Source organism: Rhea pennata, chromosome 13 (assembly GCF_028389875.1).
Source record: "Rhea pennata isolate bPtePen1 chromosome 13, bPtePen1.pri, whole genome shotgun sequence".
Lineage (NCBI taxonomy): Eukaryota > Metazoa > Chordata > Aves > Rheiformes > Rheidae > Rhea > Rhea pennata.
The window spans coordinates 1,203,297-1,221,812 of record NC_084675.1 but is presented as its reverse complement, the minus strand read 5'-3'; the positions used below and the strand labels follow the sequence as shown (position 1 = coordinate 1,221,812).

The 18,516-nt window shown below is 54.7% G+C and overlaps 1 protein-coding gene across 1 annotated transcript in view; it reads right to left on the bottom strand.

Annotated features, from left to right (window-relative positions):
• Window positions 1–71: 71 nt before the first annotated feature.
• The window catches only part of CARMIL2 (capping protein regulator and myosin 1 linker 2), a 36,753-nt gene continuing 18,308 nt past the window's right edge, over window positions 72–18,516 (bottom strand). Inside the window, exons 19-40 of the mRNA XM_062586650.1 lie at window positions 17,433–17,529; window positions 16,982–17,039; window positions 16,641–16,813; window positions 15,716–15,784; window positions 14,689–14,782; window positions 14,519–14,614; window positions 13,859–13,987; window positions 11,962–12,075; window positions 11,484–11,659; window positions 10,709–10,796; window positions 10,091–10,222; window positions 9,593–9,659; window positions 7,998–8,266; window positions 5,134–5,237; window positions 4,188–4,584; window positions 3,681–3,800; window positions 3,299–3,335; window positions 2,948–3,019; window positions 2,208–2,525; window positions 1,800–1,907; window positions 1,085–1,201; window positions 72–975 (exon numbers count right to left, since the gene is read on the bottom strand). Coding sequence (XP_062442634.1) covers window positions 809–975; window positions 1,085–1,201; window positions 1,800–1,907; window positions 2,208–2,525; window positions 2,948–3,019; window positions 3,299–3,335; window positions 3,681–3,800; window positions 4,188–4,584; window positions 5,134–5,237; window positions 7,998–8,266; window positions 9,593–9,659; window positions 10,091–10,222; window positions 10,709–10,796; window positions 11,484–11,659; window positions 11,962–12,075; window positions 13,859–13,987; window positions 14,519–14,614; window positions 14,689–14,782; window positions 15,716–15,784; window positions 16,641–16,813; window positions 16,982–17,039; window positions 17,433–17,529 — 3,002 coding nt within the window. The 3' untranslated portion in view covers window positions 72–808. The remainder of the gene's footprint in view (window positions 976–1,084; window positions 1,202–1,799; window positions 1,908–2,207; window positions 2,526–2,947; window positions 3,020–3,298; window positions 3,336–3,680; window positions 3,801–4,187; window positions 4,585–5,133; window positions 5,238–7,997; window positions 8,267–9,592; window positions 9,660–10,090; window positions 10,223–10,708; window positions 10,797–11,483; window positions 11,660–11,961; window positions 12,076–13,858; window positions 13,988–14,518; window positions 14,615–14,688; window positions 14,783–15,715; window positions 15,785–16,640; window positions 16,814–16,981; window positions 17,040–17,432; window positions 17,530–18,516) is intronic.

Below are 18,516 nucleotides of genomic sequence, written 5' to 3'. Positions count from 1 at the left end.
CTGTGAGTTCTGAAAGGCTGGATCACTCATAGTAGTGACTACAGAGCTGCATTTTGAAATGTGATGGTTCCTGTTCCCTCTGATACAAATCTGGGTTTTGAGGTGATGGAGAAAGTGATAGCCCCTGTGAGTTGAGGAGTGGAGCTGGGAGCAGGGGGGCTGGTATGCCTGGTGACAGGACTCTAGTAAAACTGTTAACAACGTCTCAGCTGATGTGCACACCTGGGTTGTTTGTACTTCTGCTGCCTGCTCTGCCCCTTGATCCATTCCTGAGATTGTCAGCTTTCCCTATTACCATCCACAGCCCACAAGCGTGTCAGCAGAGGCAGTCCATGGAAGGCGATGCTGCTTGGCATGTCTCTGCTGTGTTGGTCATCTGCTCTTCAGACGGGCTCCAGCCTGGCCCGGTGCTGGGGAGACTGCCCTGCTTACGCTGTGTGCTGCCCCAGGCAGTGGGCAGAGAAGCAGCTGCAAGTCTGTGCCCTTCTGAGAACTGCTCATGGCCTGGCTTTTGGTTCAGCTTGGCCGACGGCCCCAGCCCCTCTGTGATGAGGCCCCAACCAGGCTGTCCCTGCAGCAAAAAAATGGCTCTGTTGCCTTTGTAACAGCTGCTGGAGGAAAAGGTGAGGCTGGCTGGCCCCTCAGCTGTGTCCACACAAATCTGACATGGAAGCAAGGTGCGGAGCATGCCTGGGGTACTTTGCGCCCTTTCCCTCTGCTCCATGCCCAAGCTGTGTTGCTAATCACCCTGTCACTGTATGCTTGCTTGCAGGGTTTTATTGGAAACAGTGCGGCAGCATGCAGGGGCTCACTGTCCCGGGGCTGGCTGCCCCTGGCCCAGCACTGTACTTCTTTGGTCTAGGATTGAGTCTTGTGCAGTCACAACAGCTTGTGGCTGGTCTTCTTTTGCTTCTGCTCGAGGCTGCAGCTCCTCTGGTGTGTCCCCAGTGCTGGGCTGGTCCTGCATCACAGCATCTGGAAAAGCCACAAATACTGGTGTTAGTGTGGAACAAGCCATCACTGCCATCACACTTACTTTAGGAAAGGGCAAGGCAGCTCAGACTCTCCTGTCGCCCAGCCTTACCCATGCTATCCAAGGATGGGCTGGGCTCGCTGGTCACCTCTGTGTCCGCAAGGGAGTTGCGTTTGTTCCTCCGTTTCAGCACAGGTGACCGCCGCAGACGAAGGGGGATCATTACATCTGGAGGAAACAAAACGCGGCATTACGTAAGGTGGCTATGTGGTTGGAGCGGCCTGGCTTGAGCTTGAAGGTGAAGCCGGGAGCTGAGAGCGCTAGTGTCATGAGAGCAGTTTTCTGGATGTGGCCGCAATGAATGTGGCTTCCCCAGTGTGTTGTAGGAAGCACTGCGAAAGGGAAAAGGGGATGGATGGACTTTCGGGGCTTTTGCCCTGCTCTGATGATCTGTTCAGGGAAGGCGCTGGAGGCCATGTTCCCATATGCGTTGCTGTTGTATCACCTGCATCCCAAAGTAACCTCAGCCCCTTGGGGCTGCACCAGAGGGCAAGTGTTTGTGCTGCCATGGTGAAGCCATCCCCTCCCTCCTGTTGTCTTCCTGTCTGTCCCGCGGATGAGCCAGGGCAGTAGGGCTTTTGCTAGGTTTTTGTCATGGGCTGTGCCTGTCTGGCTGAGTCATCCTCAACTGCTGAGTGCTTTATTGAACGGGAGTGATGAGCACCTCCTCTGCCCTGAGACAAACCCAGCTGCACAGCCTGTGGCCTTCAGGGCTGGGTGCTTCTGTTCCCCAGCACCTGGGGCTCCTGCTCTGGCCTTGACTTACCCTCCAGCTCCGTCAGGCTCTCTGATTCCCTGAGCTGGTCCTCGTGGATGGAGACAGCTCTGCGGTTAGTCCCGCTTGGCACAACAGGCCCCGGAGCCAGGTGATTGTCTGGAAAAGCCAGGGGGAACTGCTGGCCAGGGAGATGGTCCCTGCCACAGGCATGTCCTGCGACGCCTCCCCAGCAGCCCTGTCAGGGTGTCCTGGGAGAGCCTATGGGGCACATCAGGGCCAGGCAGGGAAGGGAACCAGCGTTTTTAGGTTTTGTATCCATTTCCTCCCTAGAGGAGGATGGCTCAAGGCTCAATTTTCAGCTGGCCTCCATCCCCAAATTCCCACAGCACTGGCTGCCTCTGCTGTGAATGGGCTAGCCCCTCTTTATGGTCCTTTCTGTGGCTTGTACGCCCATACCTTCAGCATCAGGAGGTGCTGGCAGGCTTGGTGGAGTGGTGCTGGTGCCCGACTCGCCATAGTGGCTGACCCTCTGCAGCAGCGCTGTTGGTGTGCTCCTCCCAAGCCGTGGCAGGCTGCTGCTCCATCCCTCTCGGCCTGCTGGCGCCAGCTGCCTGCTCTGTTCGGGGATGGGGAGGGAGCGCCGGGGCAGGTCTGAGCTCTTCCCTTTCAGCTCTGTGTTCAGCTGCTTCCCCAGAACTTTCCAGGCTGGCCTGGGAGCAGCAGAACCTATGCTGGCCTCCATCATGTTGGCCGGGCTGCTCCGTAAGGATGTGTCTGTGGGAAAGGCAGGGCAGAGCCATGGATATCCCACATGTAGGGTTTTCCCCCAGAGTCTGGCTCTGAGGAGGGCCGGGCAGCTCTAAAGTGCTGGCTGTCAGCCTGCACCTACCCAAGGGACACAGGACATAGGTGGGCTTTGGTCTCCAGGGCCAGCAGCAGGACAGCAGCTTGGGCTGATGTCTCTGTCCGTGTATGCTGGGGAGAATGGCTGGATTTCCTTCTGCTACAGCCAGATCAGTACCCTGAGCAGGGTGTCTGTGCCTACTAGCTGGAGCAGTGGTACATGTTGACTCCAATGTGCTGGCCCCATAGAGCGCTGCTGGATGCTAACAGTGGAAAGACTTAACTCCCCCCACCGGCCAATCCTCTGCCCCTGGCAACTTGTGCACGTCCACCTGTGCCCACAGCTGACCTACCTGTGGACATGGAGTGTGTGCGCGCCTTCAGGGAGGGTGGTGATGAGTCTGCCGAGCTGTCCACAATGTCCCCTGCAAGCACAGGTCAATGGTCAGCAACAGTGTGCTGAGTGGGTCACCCCCATGCCATTAGCACCCAATGAGGTGATTAAACCACGGGGTAAAGCAGCCCTGAGTGAAACTGGTGATGCTTGGCCCAGTTCCTGCTAGCTGTGTGCCATGGGATGTGGGGGCTGGCCTTGCTGTGAAACATGCATCCAGGAGCCCAAGGGGTCCTAAGGATGCCCAGTTGTGCCACCCTCAGTGAGGGTCAGGGCGGAAGGAAGCGGGGGGCAGGACGCAGCACCTCACCATCTGAACCGGCTTTCTTGATCTCGCTGTCTTTGCTCTGCAAGAGAAAGAAATCTGGTGAGGTAGCACTGGGATTGCAGCACCAGGGCTGATGGGCCTGTGACCAGCAGCGTGCTGCCAGGGCTTGAGGGGAGGAGTGTGCGTGGCATGGGTGCATGCTGGTGAAGAAGGTACAGATGGCTAGACACCGTCCATGATTCATGTGCTGCTTCCCTTGCAGAGGGTTAGGGGTCAGGCTACGGGCAGTGATGACAGGCCTGTATGCTGTCAGGTCTGGCCTGGGCAGGGGAATGAGACTGGGGCCTGGGTCACCTTGTCCCATGGGCTACCATCTCCACCTCCCTGGGTGCAGGATGTGTCCCTAACGAAGAGCCGATCCCACCTGCTGCTTCTTGCCCTCGGCGGCCAGGCCCTTTGTGACACCCATGCGGTGGAGCATGATGTGCACACGTTGCTCGAAGGAATTGGGAAGCTCCCCGTCATTCTTCTCCAGGTGCCTCTTCTGCAGGAAAGACACAGCCATGCCAGGATGTGTGGTGAGAGAGGCAGCACTCCTCACAGGACCAGCAGCACCAACCTGATGGCCTGTAGAGTGCTTGGTCCCCCAACCCTAGTTGTACCCTATGGTTACTGAGGCAAGGACACAACCCAGTAGGGCCTGTCCCCAGTCATTGCTCACGGATCCCCACATCCCTGCGGTGTCCAGCCTGCTCTCCTCTCCCTCTCAGTCATGGGTGGGCTGCAGCCCTGTGCCCTGGTTCTGTTCCCCAGGCCCTGATGGCATGCAGCCCTAGTACCATCAGCATCCTCGGAGGCAGCAGCACCCAGCAGCCAAGTCGATGACAGTCATCCAAGGTGGCTTGCTGAGGACTGCCATGGCAGTGCTTACCTTGTCGTGCCTGACCCCAAGTGTGTCCTCATCCTCCCCGGACAGCAGTATGAGTGACTGAGACTTGCCCTCCCGTGAATACTTGGGCCTGATCCTGCGGGCAGAGTCAGGAGTCTGGCTGTGCTCAGGCTCTGCCTGGGGCTCGGCAGCGAGGCTTCCCTCCTCAGACTTGCTCAGTGGCTCTCCTGCTTTGCTGGGGGGCCGTAAAATGTCACTGAGCACCGACCGTCTGCTTTTGGGGGCTGTGACACTGCCCTCAGGCTCCTTCTCACACCTTGAGCCCCTTGAGGACTTGGGCTTCTTGAATGCAAAGAAGTTCCCAATTTTCTTCTTGAGGGTGCGAGAGCTTGAGGATGCCAGAAGGGCTGATCCAGGGCAGGTCCCCTGTGCTGTGGGGCTGGGGAGAGATGAGGCAATGGGAAATGTTAGGTCAGGGCTGCCGAGGGGTTGTGTTTGACCCAAGGACCCCGTGCCAGCCCTGGATGCTGGGCTCAGCCAGCCCTGGGTAGACCTGGGGAAGCTCTCACAGCATGGTTCATCTAGACCCTGGTGGATCATTCCCTCCTTGTTCTGGGACAGACCCCCACAACTCTTATACAACTGTCCTCCTCCCAAAGCTTGTGGGAAGCCAGCCCTGCCTGCATCTCACCCAACAAGTGCCTTCACAATGTCCTCCTGCCAGTTTGCCCTTGAAAATGCTCTCTGAGGCCAGGCAGAGCTCTGCCCTACCAGGTGCCTAGGGTAAGAAGTGTTGTGGTGCTGTTTTCCCAAGTATCCCTTTAGCACTTGGCCCTGACCTTGAGCCAGCAATGTTTGCGTGGCAGTGTGGATTGCAGGTGGTGGTAGTCTGCAGAAACATGGTGCACCAGGGGACAGGAGCATGCTGGGGATGCTGGCTGCTGGGCCAGCACTACTGAGAGGACTGTGGGCACCCCCTTTCACTTACAGCAGGTCCTCTGTGATGAGCTTCTTGGTGAAGAAGTCCTCAAGGCCCTCATCCACACGGGTGATGCTCCTGTCCTCACTGTTCTCACAGGCCACAGGCTGCACCTGCAAGCAAGCATGGCCATCATCTGGGACCAGGCCTGAGCAGCAGGTGGACAGCAGTAGATACATCTCCCTTACCCACCACCTCCTGTGAGGCCACACAGACAGGCAAAATTATACACCATGCATGCATACGTACATATGCATCGTATACAGGCGTATCCTGTCCCATGCATGTGCATGTGCAGACCTCTCTGCTATGCTGGGAGGAGGCTTGTGGGTGCCAGTGCAAGAAGGGACCTGGAAACCCTTTGGACTGGATGGGCTGGCATCTCCACAGACCAGGACGTCCCCTTCCCTGTTCCATGCATCTGGCCTTAAAGCCAAATCAGGATGTCATCACACTGTGACCCAGCCAGGATCCCATGATGACTTGGCGCGTCACCATTTTGTCAGGATCCCTAGATCTCCTTAGCTTGTTGCCAGCCTTTCACCTTGCCTGAACAGCCACTGCAATTCCCCTGCAGTGGCCTCCTTGGCCCAGCATTGCCCTCCTCTGCTGCATCACGCCAGGACCGCTGCTGTGTTGCGCTGCCATGTGCTGGGCACTCATGCTGCTGCTCAGCACTGTGGAGAAGGTCTGGTGCCCATGTGCTCTCTCTCTAGCTCTCTGCCCATAAGTGCCTGTGTTGCAGGATGCCCATATGGCTCCACAGTATATTTCCGACCCTCCTTGGGGGCACGTTGTGGCAGATCCTGCCTTTGCTCACCTTGTGGGCACTGAGCATCAGCAAGGACAGCCCTGGTCCGATGTCAGAACCAACTCTTGCAAATGATCTATAGCTGGGTCAGTCGTTTGTATGCTGTCCTAGACTCTTGGGCCATGTGGAGAGGAAGACTTTGGCAGGAAGGTTCCTTGCTTTGAGAACTAAGGAATGGACACTTACACTCCCTGCTCCTGATGGAGCAAGTGGCTGGAGGCCTAGGAGAGAACTGCTCTGCAGTCAGCCCTTAGCACGGTGCAGGCTGCATCCATCCATACCATCAGGAGGCAGGAATAAAGCTTAGGATATATGGCTCCTCAGAAGGGGCGGCCAGGCTTTGAGAGAGAAGCTGGGCATCATGAGCTAACCAACTCCCCCATGGAGCAGGAGCTGTGGGTGCTGACTGCAGGTGTCAAGGTGTGAGCTTTTAGGTCTGGAAAACGCACACCTGAGGGAGTCTGTGCTCAACAGTCCATGAGGAAGAGGCAAAGTATCCTATGGTGTCCTGCACAGCCTACGCCTGCCTGCGAGCCATGCAGCTGGGCGCTCAGGGCTTATTTCATATCCTGTCATCTGCACATAGAGCCTAGTACTCATCCTCACTGGTTTTCCCATGTTGAGTCCAACTCCATCCAACTCAAAGCACTGCTGTGGTTCAGACAAAGATCAACCACTTTGTGTCCAAGCCTGGACCATGTCCATGTCTATATCATGGCCTGACCTTCCTTTAGAATCGTGGCATCTGCCAAGCTCTGGCACAGGGCATGAGATTGGTGGCTTCCAATTGACAAGAAGAAGGCACTTCTCGGTCGGTGGCATTTCAATCCATAATGACTTTTCATTACAGCTGGATTTATGCCTCTCTGGATCCATTCCAGCAGTCCAATATCTGCTTTACTTGTCACATTGCATCCATCAAAGCCTGCCCTCACCAAACACACAGACAATGGTCGGCAGAACATTGCCTATCCAGAACAGATTGATGGAGCAGGCAGGCAGGCTCCAACCACAGGGCCTGACCGGATAAGCATCACCATGGACATGCATGCCGTGGCCTTCCAGCAGATGGCAGGACCCAGTTATGTCATGGTGGCAGGGAGACAAGGGACAAGCTGGACCGCCTGACACAGTGACCCCATGATTTGTTTCTCCAGAGCACTCCCAACCCTTCTGCACTTGCTTTAGGTGTGTGGAGGGGGGCTGCCCCCCAAGGGCCTTCTAAAGGCGGGTGAAGGAGCAGAGATTGCTTAGACAGCAAAGTGCTTCCAGCCTTACCAAAACACCCCACCACAGCACACCTTGACCCCCCTCCAGCCCCTGCCTCAGCACCACCCATCTCTCCCAGGCCTGGTCTTCTCCGTGGATGCTGGCCCAATTGCATCCAAAAGTTACTTTTTGCTCGCAGAGCAGTCTGAGGCACTGCAAACACATCCAGCAGGTTATGAGCATCACTCCCTGTACATTCATACTGCAGGTGTGGGAAAGCTCTGGGGTTAAATCCAGCCATTCCAAGGCCAGCAGAGCCCTGGAGCCAATCCTCCACTGATGGCTTCAGCAATTTGCACAGTTCTGCCAAGGGCCATGATAGTTGCAGTCACATTCTGCTACCAGTGTTTTGGGGCTGATCCGGAAAAGAATTTTTGAATCTTGAGAGAAAATTCATCATAGATGGACAGAGGGAGATGGAGACGTTCACAAACAGATCAGCCCTCTGCACACAAACAATTTTTTTCCTGCCTGTATCTCAGATCTCACAGTTCTGCAGAACGTCAGATTCATCAGGAGGAAAAGGAAAGACTCCTCCAGTCTCCCAAAACCACTGCCTATCCTCTCAGCTCCCCCCACCTCAAAGGTGCACACGGTAGCAGCTGGAGTGCAGTATCATAAATCAGCTGCACTCTGCCCATCTCATGTTCCTGCCTTGCAATAAATGCTGACTAAGAGAATTCATCCCATTGAGGGAAGGGGGGGGGAAATAAAAAACCCACAAGCCTTCCCACCTCCTACCCCACAAACTGCCTGGTTGGAGAAAAAAAAGACAAAACAAAACAAGTCTTACATTTGGCTTGCTTGGAGGCTGCTTGTGCCTGCGGTTGGGCCGGGGCCTGGCTTTGGTGCAATGCTCCAGTTTCTCCCCTTCGGTTGGTAGGTCCATAAGGGATTCGGCAGATGCGGGCTGTGTGCAAGGGAGCAAGCTGCTCGCAGGCTCAGCATCCTTTGTGGAGGCAGGGCGTGCCTTTGGCGCGGCGGGGCTGAGTGACAGCGGCGCCCGGTGCGCTCGGAGCCCGCTTGCGTCCCTGCTTGCCTGTAGCTCCAGCTCCGAGAGACCTGCGAGGGCGAGAGGCCCAGGCTGAGAACAGGCCCTGAGGCAGGCGCCTCGGCTAAACCCCGTGCAGACCTCCCCACCGTGGCAGCCTTAGCCTGAGTGCAGCGGTGGTGGAGGTTTAGCAGCACTGCGCCGTGCTGCTTGCTGCACCACGCAAAGGGAAGGGGAGGGGAGCAGAGCCAGGCGGCTGCTCCACGGCTTGTGCGAACGCTGCTGACGGTGGGGAGAACTTGCGCGTCAGCCTTGGGCAACAGCTTTGCAGCTCATTTGGTGCCAGATCCTGCTATTCTCGCAACGGAACGAGGTCTCCAAGGAGGTTTTTGCACCTAGCTGGCAAAGCTGAGAGCATGGGATACTGTGGGGGAGTGACGCAAGTGGTTTCCTGCAGACAAGTCCAAAGACGCACACCAAACCCCTCACAGGCCTACACCGAGGCAGCGGGAGAGCAGCACGGGCTACACCAGGCCTGGCCCAGCTTGCAGGAAGGACTATGAGCTACCAAAGGTGTACTTTGTTTTGCAGCATACACAGCACAGCTATGATGGATGAGGATAAGGCTAGGCTCAGCAGATTTCAAGGGTCCTCTGCATCTAGGGCAGGCACAGGGATAGCTGGATGTGAGGCACTCAGGTCTAGTATGAACTCTGCTTCTGCTGAAGCCTGGGATCTCAGTGCCAACAAGCATCACTGCCAAAGTCCCCAAAGAGAAAAGTCACTACAAGGCTGGCCGTTTTCCTTGGGCCTCCTCAGATCCAGTAGTTCCCAGTCAGCCTGGGCACACAGAGCTTTGTGGGATAAAACCAGCTGCAGAAAAGCCCAGGACAATTCAGCACTGCTCTCTCTGGGCAGCTGCCCTGTAGGTTTGTCTGCAGCCTTAGGAACAGCCTCCGGCAAACCCTCCTCTGCCACATTGCAATCCTGAGGCCTTAAATCAGAGCCCTTGGATGTTTTGGGTGGCTCAGCAATTCTCAGTCCTTAGGAGTGGTCTCCAGCATGGTACAAGGAGATGTCCCTACTAGAGGCATGCTGCTTTGAAGCCTTCAGAGTCACCCACAAACTTTCCATTCTCTCCTGAGGTAGCAGCGTATCTGGATCCCATCCAGCTCAAAACATTGGGCGACAAAAGGCCAGCTCTTCCCCACATTACTGTCAGAAGAGTGCCCTGAACAGTGGCCCCCACATAAATATCATATGCCTCTGGTGTGAGGTGTGAGCCCCCTGGCACTGCGATGCCCTTACAGGCATGCAAGCAGCCCACTGTTCCAGACCATAACGGATGTACACCAAAGCAGGGCACAGAAGCAGGGACGGCTGTGCGGCAGCCTTACTTCTCATGGTTGGCGTGGGCCGAATGCTCCTGAAATGTTTGTTTTTCCTCCGTAGAGCCATCTTGTGCTGCAGGGAGAGGAGGAGAAAGAGGCTGCTCACAAATTCAGCAATGCTCTCGCTGCCTGGCCACCAACAGAATGGAGCCAAACAGAGGCCACCACAGGTAAGCACTGCCTGGGAGTCACCCTCAGCCTCGACACTGGCTACCTTTGCTCTGCAAAGCTGACTACAGTGAGCAGTGTCCTCCTGTCTTCCCCATGGCAGTAAGACCTAGCCAGCCTTGGTCCTGTGCCTGTTGCAACCCCTCTGACAACCCTAAATCCCCAGGGTTGCACCCTCTCTTGGTCTGGTTCATCTTTAGCACCTAACTAAACCATCCTAGGTGGGGGTATCATGTAGTGGTAGGCTTGGTCAGGCCTGATAGCTCCTAATGTCACTGACCCCTCTAGTAGCCCAGACATTAGCATAGCACAGCCGAGCAGGGAGTTGAGCCCTACCTCCTCCGCAGCAAAGCCTTTCTCAGCGATATCCAGAGGATTTCTGCCCCTCATTGGCACAGTGGCATCATCTTCAATGGACTCCAGCTGCAGTGATGGGAGGTCCAGACCGTGCTTGGAGAGGCTTTCTGCCTAAAATCATGAGGAAATGCTTAAATCATTCCCTTGGCTGAAGTGCACTCAGCTGCGCTGTGTATGCTGTGCTGCTCCGCTCCCTTCCAGTGCCTGGGATTTATGAGCGGATTTAGGCCTGATTAGCCAGCTGCCAGCCCTGGCCGTGCCTTGGTGGGGCTGCCCTGCTCCTGCCTCATCCAGAGAGCCCTGGTATGGGGGCAGCTGCTGCCCAGCTTCCTCCTGGCACCCACCCAACATTCTCTGCCATGGGGCAGCTCCTGGACCTCACTCTGGGTTGATGAGGAGCTGTATAGGGTTAATTCTGCCGGGACAACTGTGGGAGAGGATTACCTGGGAGGAAAGGCAGCCTGAGTGGAAATTGTCCTGCTTTCTAGACAGCAAATCTGCAGTCACTGTGTTGGCTGGTGCCTGGGCAATGCCAACATACACACCCATCCCACATCCCCATCATGACCCACAAGAGTGGCACCCTCTGGCACTCACCAACTTGCACTGAGCAACAGTCAGGTCTCCCAGCATGGCATCCACAATGCAGTCAGCCACAGCCGCTGTGACAGATAGCTTGATTTCACTGGGACCAGAGAGAAGGTGTCAGAGCTAGCCCTGCCTCAGCCCAGTAAGTGGGGTGGCCTGCATAGGTGTTTTCATTTTCAGTGGGAGACACGTGGGTAAGGAGCTGGGTGGCCACAGCCCCACAAGCCTTGAGCCTGGCTGCACCAGGAGCTGAACAGGCACAGGTGTCCCTGGAGTGCAACCTCTTTGTAGAGCCCTGCTAGGAAATTAGAGGCTCAGCCAGGGGATGGCCATGCTGCTGGAGACACATCACAGAGAACATGCCCAGGCAACTTGCTGGCCAGACATGTGCACCTATTCCTGCTCTCCATGCAGGAACCAGGACCTGGAGCAGGTGCTGGTCATGTCCTGGCAGGGACAGAGGATGCCAAGTACCTCCCCTCCAATGCTCGGGGCTCTCCTTTCTCAGCAGTGAGGATGTGCCTGCATGAGCATGATCCTCCTCCACCCAGGACTTCCCAGCTCCCCAGAGACTTGTAGCAGTGGATATGAGCTGGATCAGGTTGGGAAGCAAAGCCAAAGCTGGGTAAACATGGCAACTGGGTCCCTCTGCCCCACACTCTCCCTGGCAGCACAGTCACATGGGGTGACTCTGATCTTGAGCTGCCCCATGGGAGAGAGACAGCTGTGCAGCAGCCCCTTAAATGTGCAGCTGAGCAAAAAGGGAAAAAGTCATGTCACCCACTTCAGCTTGTTGAAGACATCAGTGACCATCTGGTCCAGGACAGAACTGAGGTTGAGGTGGTCCTGGAGATAGATGCGCTCTGACATGGCATTGACCAGCTGGTCCCTGACTCCCCTCTTCTGTACCATGGCCGGGCACAGGTTGTGCACTGTGTCCAATACGGCTTGCATGATCGCCTGCAGCAAATCCAGAATTTAGGGGCGAGAAGAAGGAATTTTATGCATCTTTTCTATCAGAATTCAAATGTTTTCCTATTTGTATCAGGAGATGTTGTGTACAGAGGGGTCCTGAGTGATGGAAGGTGCACAGTAGGTGCTCTGCTGGAGCACACTGTGTGTCAGGCTCAGAGCAGCTGTCATCCCTTTGGCAGGACAGTCCCTGCCTCCGGGGCTTTGTCACATCTTGGGCTGAGGCTGACAAGCATCCCATGCCACTGGTGGCTCCCTGCTTGCTGCAGTGGCTCCTAGCAGGCACCCACCTGGATTTCCTGGCCGCAGGCCTGTGACGCTTCCTCTGTGAGACATTCCATCTTATGCTGCAGCTTGCCGTTCTGGTACGGGGTGTTTCCTGCTTCATACAACAGAGGCAAAATCTGCAAGGGGTGGAGAGAAAGTGTGGATGAGCCTATAGCAAATTATCTTTACTCTGCTTGGCCATGTATGGTAGGCTCAGTCCTGGTCCACAGCTGCCTTGCAGCAAAGCTCTCCTTGCATTAGCTGGGGTCACCCAGGGATCTACCAGCCACGCTGGGCTGAAGTTGCTCCCCCCAGCCTCTCTGCATTCTTCTCCCTCTTGGTCATTCCCTGCCCACTGTCCCCAGAGTCCATTAGCTCTCCTCTCGTTGTGCCCAGACAATCTGCTCTCACATTGCTTATCTTTTCCTATCCCTTCCAGTATCTCTGCAGCATCAGCACTCTCTTCTTTAGTTAAATCTCTCTGGAGGCCTTCCCTAACCCAGGAAGCTGATGAGTAACCTCTTTCTCATCCTATTGCAGGAATACGTACCCACCAAGCACAACCATTTGTCCCCAAGATTTGGAGAACAGCGCCAGGTGCCTGCAGAGCATCTTCACCATGGTATAGCTTGCAGGTGCTACCAGGAGACTTGGCAGTAAGTGGCGAAAGCCCCTCCTCTCCTTGTCTGCAGTAGCATCCCCCCACCCTGTTAGGTCTCACTGTAGGTTGTAAAGTCAGTGCCACTGTAGGCTGTAAAGTCAGTGCCAGCCCCTTGCAAGCAAGCAGTTGTGATGGTCTGTATTTGAAGCAATTCTGTCCCCAAAACACCTGATGCAAATCCTTTCTGGTGCAGCCTCAAGGAAATTCTGGCCCCCAGGAGTCCTCTACATCTCCAGTCTCTAACAAATTGCTCATAGATTTGTGAAAATTTTCCCTCCTGCTGGGATGGAGAGACGCAGTGTATCTCTTGGAAAAGCCCAGTGGAGCTGGGGAGGCACCATGGCTCTTGGCCTCGCCAGCTCATGTAGAGACAATTGCTACACAGGGACGAGGCCATAGTGACAGGCTTGGGATACGGGCACAGGCTCAGGTGTGTGGAGAGAACCACACCTCTCCCCTGCAACAGCAGCTGATAAGATAGTAAGTGATAACACTAAGGAAGAAGATGCCCAGTAGCTGGATTAAACAGTAACTAGGGGGTGGCCAAGAGACTTGAGGGGGGAAAAAAGAAAAATGTGGCAGCTTGAAAGGAAGTATAGAAGAAGAAAGAAAATGTGTAATCAGGAGAGAGAAGTGGGAACAGAAGCAGTCTAACAGAGTCTAACACTGCCAGGAGTGGCCTCCACCAGCATCATGGCCTGATGGAACATTCTCCTCACCATGTTGTGGGAGGCTGCATCCAGGCAATGCAGCTAAGAGTATGGGGATCCCCAAGGAGGGACCCTCTGGAGGAACATGGGGAGTTTTATCACCAGTGTCGGCATCAGCAGATTGTAAGAAGCAGAATGGGTGAGCCCAAAGCCAGAGCATTCGTAGCTCCCAAAGAAGGGTGGTGCAAGCAGAGGAATCTCCTCTTTTGAAGAGGGGATGTGCTTATAGCCCACGGTTCCTGGAGAAGGTATGCACACAACTGTGTGTATCTATGTATGTGGATTAGACCATCTTGGGATTTGAAGGGGACTCAGAAATTTGAAGCTGTTTTTTAACATTTTACAAGTGTTTAGTAATGTGATGTATATCTGTTGCATTTATGATATTGATCTTGAAAATTCACTGTTTGCTAGTTAAATGTCATTAATAATTCAATAAACTGCTTGGTCTTGGATTTAAACCCCATGAATTGAACGTTTCTTTCCCACAACAGGAAGGCAAAGCAGAGGGAAGGTGACCACAGTTTTCTGGGAGTGTGACAGACTTACACTGACGGACAGGTTGGCGTTCCTGATGGCTTCCTCTGCAAAGAGGATGTCGGCTTCCACTTCCCTGCCCAGGCAGGAGCTCAGGATGTCAACGTGCTTCTGCACACTGAGACAGATTTCGTTCACCATCTGGAGCATAGAGGAGATGCTGTCATGCACCAACGCCTGAGCAGCACTGTAAGTCTCTGTCCTTTCTGTGATTTCCCAGGAGAAGGACATATGGGTGCTGCTTGACTGAGCACTGGGAGCACATGCAGGTAATGCTCCACAAGGTCTTCCCTGCCTAGTGACCAGGAATGCTGTACAGCAGGGAATTTCTTGCAAGCATGTGTTGAGCACATGAAGACAGCAGCATACTGTGGGGGGGGGGGGGGGGGGGACGAGCAGTCCCTAAATTCCTCAGTACCAAATTTGTGCGAAGCACAAGGATGAAGGCTGCTTGAGTACCTCAGCCTCCTTCCCTCCTGCCCAGTCCTGCTCTCTTCTCCATGGCCTGCTCTGTCCTGGGCTCAGAAAAAGTGAAAAGTGGTCTGTGCAGCTTGCAAGGATCAGCGTGAGGTGGGCAGAGGTCTACTTTGATGTCCTGCACTAGCCAAGATTACTCATGCTGGAGCAGAACAGCTGGCTGTACAGCCAAACATGGTGGTTTCATGTACTTGCCTGTTCAGAAGAGGTGGTCAGGATGCCCTGCTGCAGCCAGAAGGTTTGTGTGGGCAGCATGTGTCGCATTTGGTTCCTCGTCAGGCAGGACTGGATCTGCAGCATGTAAATAACCCCGTGAGGAGGCACCTTTGGCACCCCAGCCCGTCTCCCCCAGACCCCAGCCCCACCTTGTGCACTGCCTCCTCTGTTTTCTCAGGGTTGCTCCGATACGCCTGCACCACATCATTCATTGGCAGGGGCATAGACTTGAGGGTGTAGTTCCTGTGAGGCAATGCCACAGATGAGCATCAGGACAGTGGCACTACCAGCCCCTTTGCTGCAAGCAAGCATCTACATGGCATCTCCTGCCTTGCAGTGGCAGAGATCCTGGCACATCAGCCTCATGGTTTTATCTCCACCATGAAACACCTGCATGCGGAAAGCATTTTCATAATGACAGGGCTTGTGGGGATGGCTAAGCTCGAGCAGATGAGTAAACTCCCCAGGGTCACAGTGGCCGCCTGTCTGTACTCTCTGGCCACTCAGACTAAGGCCCTCTCGACTCAAACCACTGGAGCCCCTATAGTGTTTTGCCTCCCTGTGCATCTGCATGGCCATGTATGAGACCCCACAGTGGTCTCAGTAAATGAACAATTTTTCCATCTTTTGTGGGTAGGAGGAAGCAGAGTGCCAGATCCCCACAAAAAACAACCTATGCCTGAGCAGATCACACTGTGCTCACCATACGCTGAATTTGGTATGGTTCAGAGTGACAAAACTCTGTGCTGGATTTGGATAGAGATCCTCTGCGCTCCTGAGGTAGGCTCTCAGCTCTGGTGGGTACGACAGCTTAGGAGCAAGACTTTTCTCCTTGGCTGTAAAACTTGTCCCTCTTCCTCTTAAGTGATCTATGGTGCTGGAAGGGGGAAATGTGGGCCACAGCCAGCCTTGGGGCTCTGAAGCAACAGAGATGACTAATGAAGATGATGTCAACAAGTGCGTTGTGGGTTGCTTTGCTAGCTGCAAGGCCAGGGCCATGTAGTGACTACACTGTACGGAAACTCCCCTAAGCACTGTTTCCAACCCACTGGCTCTGAGTGAGATACTCTTTCTGCATTTAGTGGGAAGAGGGCTTGGGGATGGTGATGTCCTGGTGCTAGAGTCTCTTGTGCATGGTGGTAGCAGGGCAGGTCAACCAAACAACCCCCTCTCTACCTCTCCAAGGCTTGAGCCACCTCCAGGAGTCCATGGCCAGTTGTGTTGTTCCTGTCCCAAACCACGGTCCTGCAAAGAGTACAAGAGTGAGTCCTCTCCAGACCAAAACAGTAGCCTGTGTCAGCTCACCAAATGGGACACCAACCTACTCTCCAGCTAGGAACTGATAGCTGGCATAGAGGGCAGGTGTCTGGCTGCCAGGAACAGGCAGGGCCATGATAAGCTATGCTTGTCCTGCTAGGTGCCAGGAAGCCTCAGCCAAGCTGACCCCACAAACCAGGAGGCAGGGAAATGGGGTTAAAAATCTTAACCTCATGATTCAAAAGCTAAACTTTTCCCCTGCAGAGGGCTACAAAGTAGCTGGATGTCTGGAGGGGATGCAGAGCAGTGCAGCCTTACTCAGACAGGCATCACTCTGCTGGCAGGGGCAGAAGTCCCACAGAGGAATGTCTGCAGCTGACAGACCTTTCCCAGCTCCCTCTCTCCACCAGAAACTTTTACCTTTCCTTTTCAGGAATAATTTGGTAAAAAAGTGACATTTTAGGGACAAGAAACTGCTCTTCGCCATCTTTTGCCTAGGGCACTGATAACAAAGCATGGATGAATAATGACCACAAGGCTCCAGCTCCAGCACTCTGAACTTCATGGGAGCCTGGAAAAGAGCTGGCAAGTGCTGGTGTGGAGCTGCCATGCAGAGGAAGAGATTTAACTACTCTCCTGCCTTTTACATGTCATGTGTCAGCATCAGCAACTGACTGCCAAGAGAGATATGGTCACAGCATTCAGCTGCTTGCTGGGACTGGTAGGGTTGCATCTGTGGTCCCAAGGAGCCACAACAAGCCTCTTTCAGTAGTGTCAGTATCATGAGGACTATTGTGTCAAGACCACCTGGCACAATGGGAGAAGGATGCCCTTCCCATGCTACCTGAGCTTTGTGTTGATTTGCAGGGCTTTGGCTAGCATCTTGGCACCGGTGTCTCCCATGGCATTACCACTGATGTCCAGAGCAATGAGACTGGTGTTACTGCCCAGGGCACTGAGCAGGACATTGGTTCCCAGCTTGAGGCGCGACTCAGCCACTGACAGGGACTGGAGAGTCTGGAAGGGGGAAGAGGAGGGAGAGATGTGTCTGTCATGCCAAATTGGACAGCATCCCTGGAGTGGAGACTGCACAGAGCCCTGGGGTCATGGCGGTTGATGAGAGGCAGGGCACAGGCAGGATGGCTGGGGCAAGTAAGGGCCCCTGGTGCAGCAGGAGGTACCTACACAGTCATCCTCTTGGGTGATCTGGACAATGCGGTGCAGGACATCCACCAGCCCATCTCTGCAGGAGAGGCAGATGATAGTTACACATGCATCCCAGCATTGCTTCCCCCAGAACAGCAAGAACAGCTGGCAAAGCTCAATCCTTCTACCTTTGCCCAAAACCACCACACCTCTGCCAGCCTCCTGCCTGACTCCTACCTATGTTTCAAGAGGTTGTGACCTGTGTCTGTGATGCCTGCCCTCCAGCACAGACTGGGTCAGGAGCAGGTGACAGTCCCCCCCCCCCATGAGTCCCTGATATAGTAGAGCAAGCAGGCCTTTAAGGGAAGATGAGGCAATTCCTTGCATTCCCGACTGGCCCAGGGCTCAGATGGAGAAAGAGAGAAGTGAGGCAGGTGAATGGTGCTAGAGCAGCCACTGGTCTGAAGACAATGCCACAGATTGCACTTACTTGGATTTGATGTTAAAGTTTTTCCCCAAAGAGACATGCCTAATGGACTTGCTTCTGCCAATGGACAGCACCAGTGTCACCATATCAGAGTCAAAACCTATGAGAGATGAGTGCAGCCATGAGACACCCAGTAGGATGCTCTGAGCAGTCCAGACCACAAAAGCTGGACCAAGGTGATTGTGTGGCCCACCAAGGGCAACCCACAGACCTGCCATACTGCCCCAGCAGGCTGGCAGACCGGAATCTCAGGCAGACCCTGAACGTCTTCATCCTCTTCATGGCTCTCCCATGGAGGGCAAAGACCTATTCATCTGCCCCTGAGAGGGCAGGTAAAACCAGGAGCTGAGAGGAGTCTCACCCAGCAAATAAATATCCCCTGTGAGAGTCTTGCGATTTGGAACTAGGGTGGCAAGGCTGTGCTGAGCTGCAGGGAGCACTTATGGGGCTACAGAGGAATTGCTTTCTGCTGCCTCCCCTCCTCAGCCCTGTCCCAGAATGTACCCAGGCATCCTTCCTGTACTGTGGGCCTGTACCCCCATTCTCATGACTACAGCTTTCCCAGGAAAATTCAGCAAGCAAAGGTTATATCCTATCGACAGCAAAACACAGAGTATCCCCATACTCCCACTCTGGTGATCCCCAGAAACGGGGAAGGAGGTCAGCAGGACTCCAAGGGACTGGTGAACCCCAACACCTACAGAGGAGGTCAGCGGGTTCCCAAGTGGCTAGAGTGTGGCTTACGGCCCTGCTGCTGCACATGTATCTGGGCAGGGACCTCTCACCCCATTACTCCACTGTCCCAGGGCAAGGGGCACCCAAGACCTACCAGGCAAAGCCCAAGACAACATAACTCCAAGAGGAGTTTTCTCCAGCCCACTACCACAGATTTGTCCTTGACTGCCTTTGCACACACAGAGTGATGGAGCTGTGGCCAGGGAAAGGCCCTCCCTGGCATCATCATCCTCCATGCAAACCCCATCCAACACAGCAGAGAAATCAGTGGCATGCCAATATGCTATAAGAGTCCTTGATCTTTGCAAAACGGGTACTGCACTGGCTGTGGCCAATGTTTTAGGGGCATCTG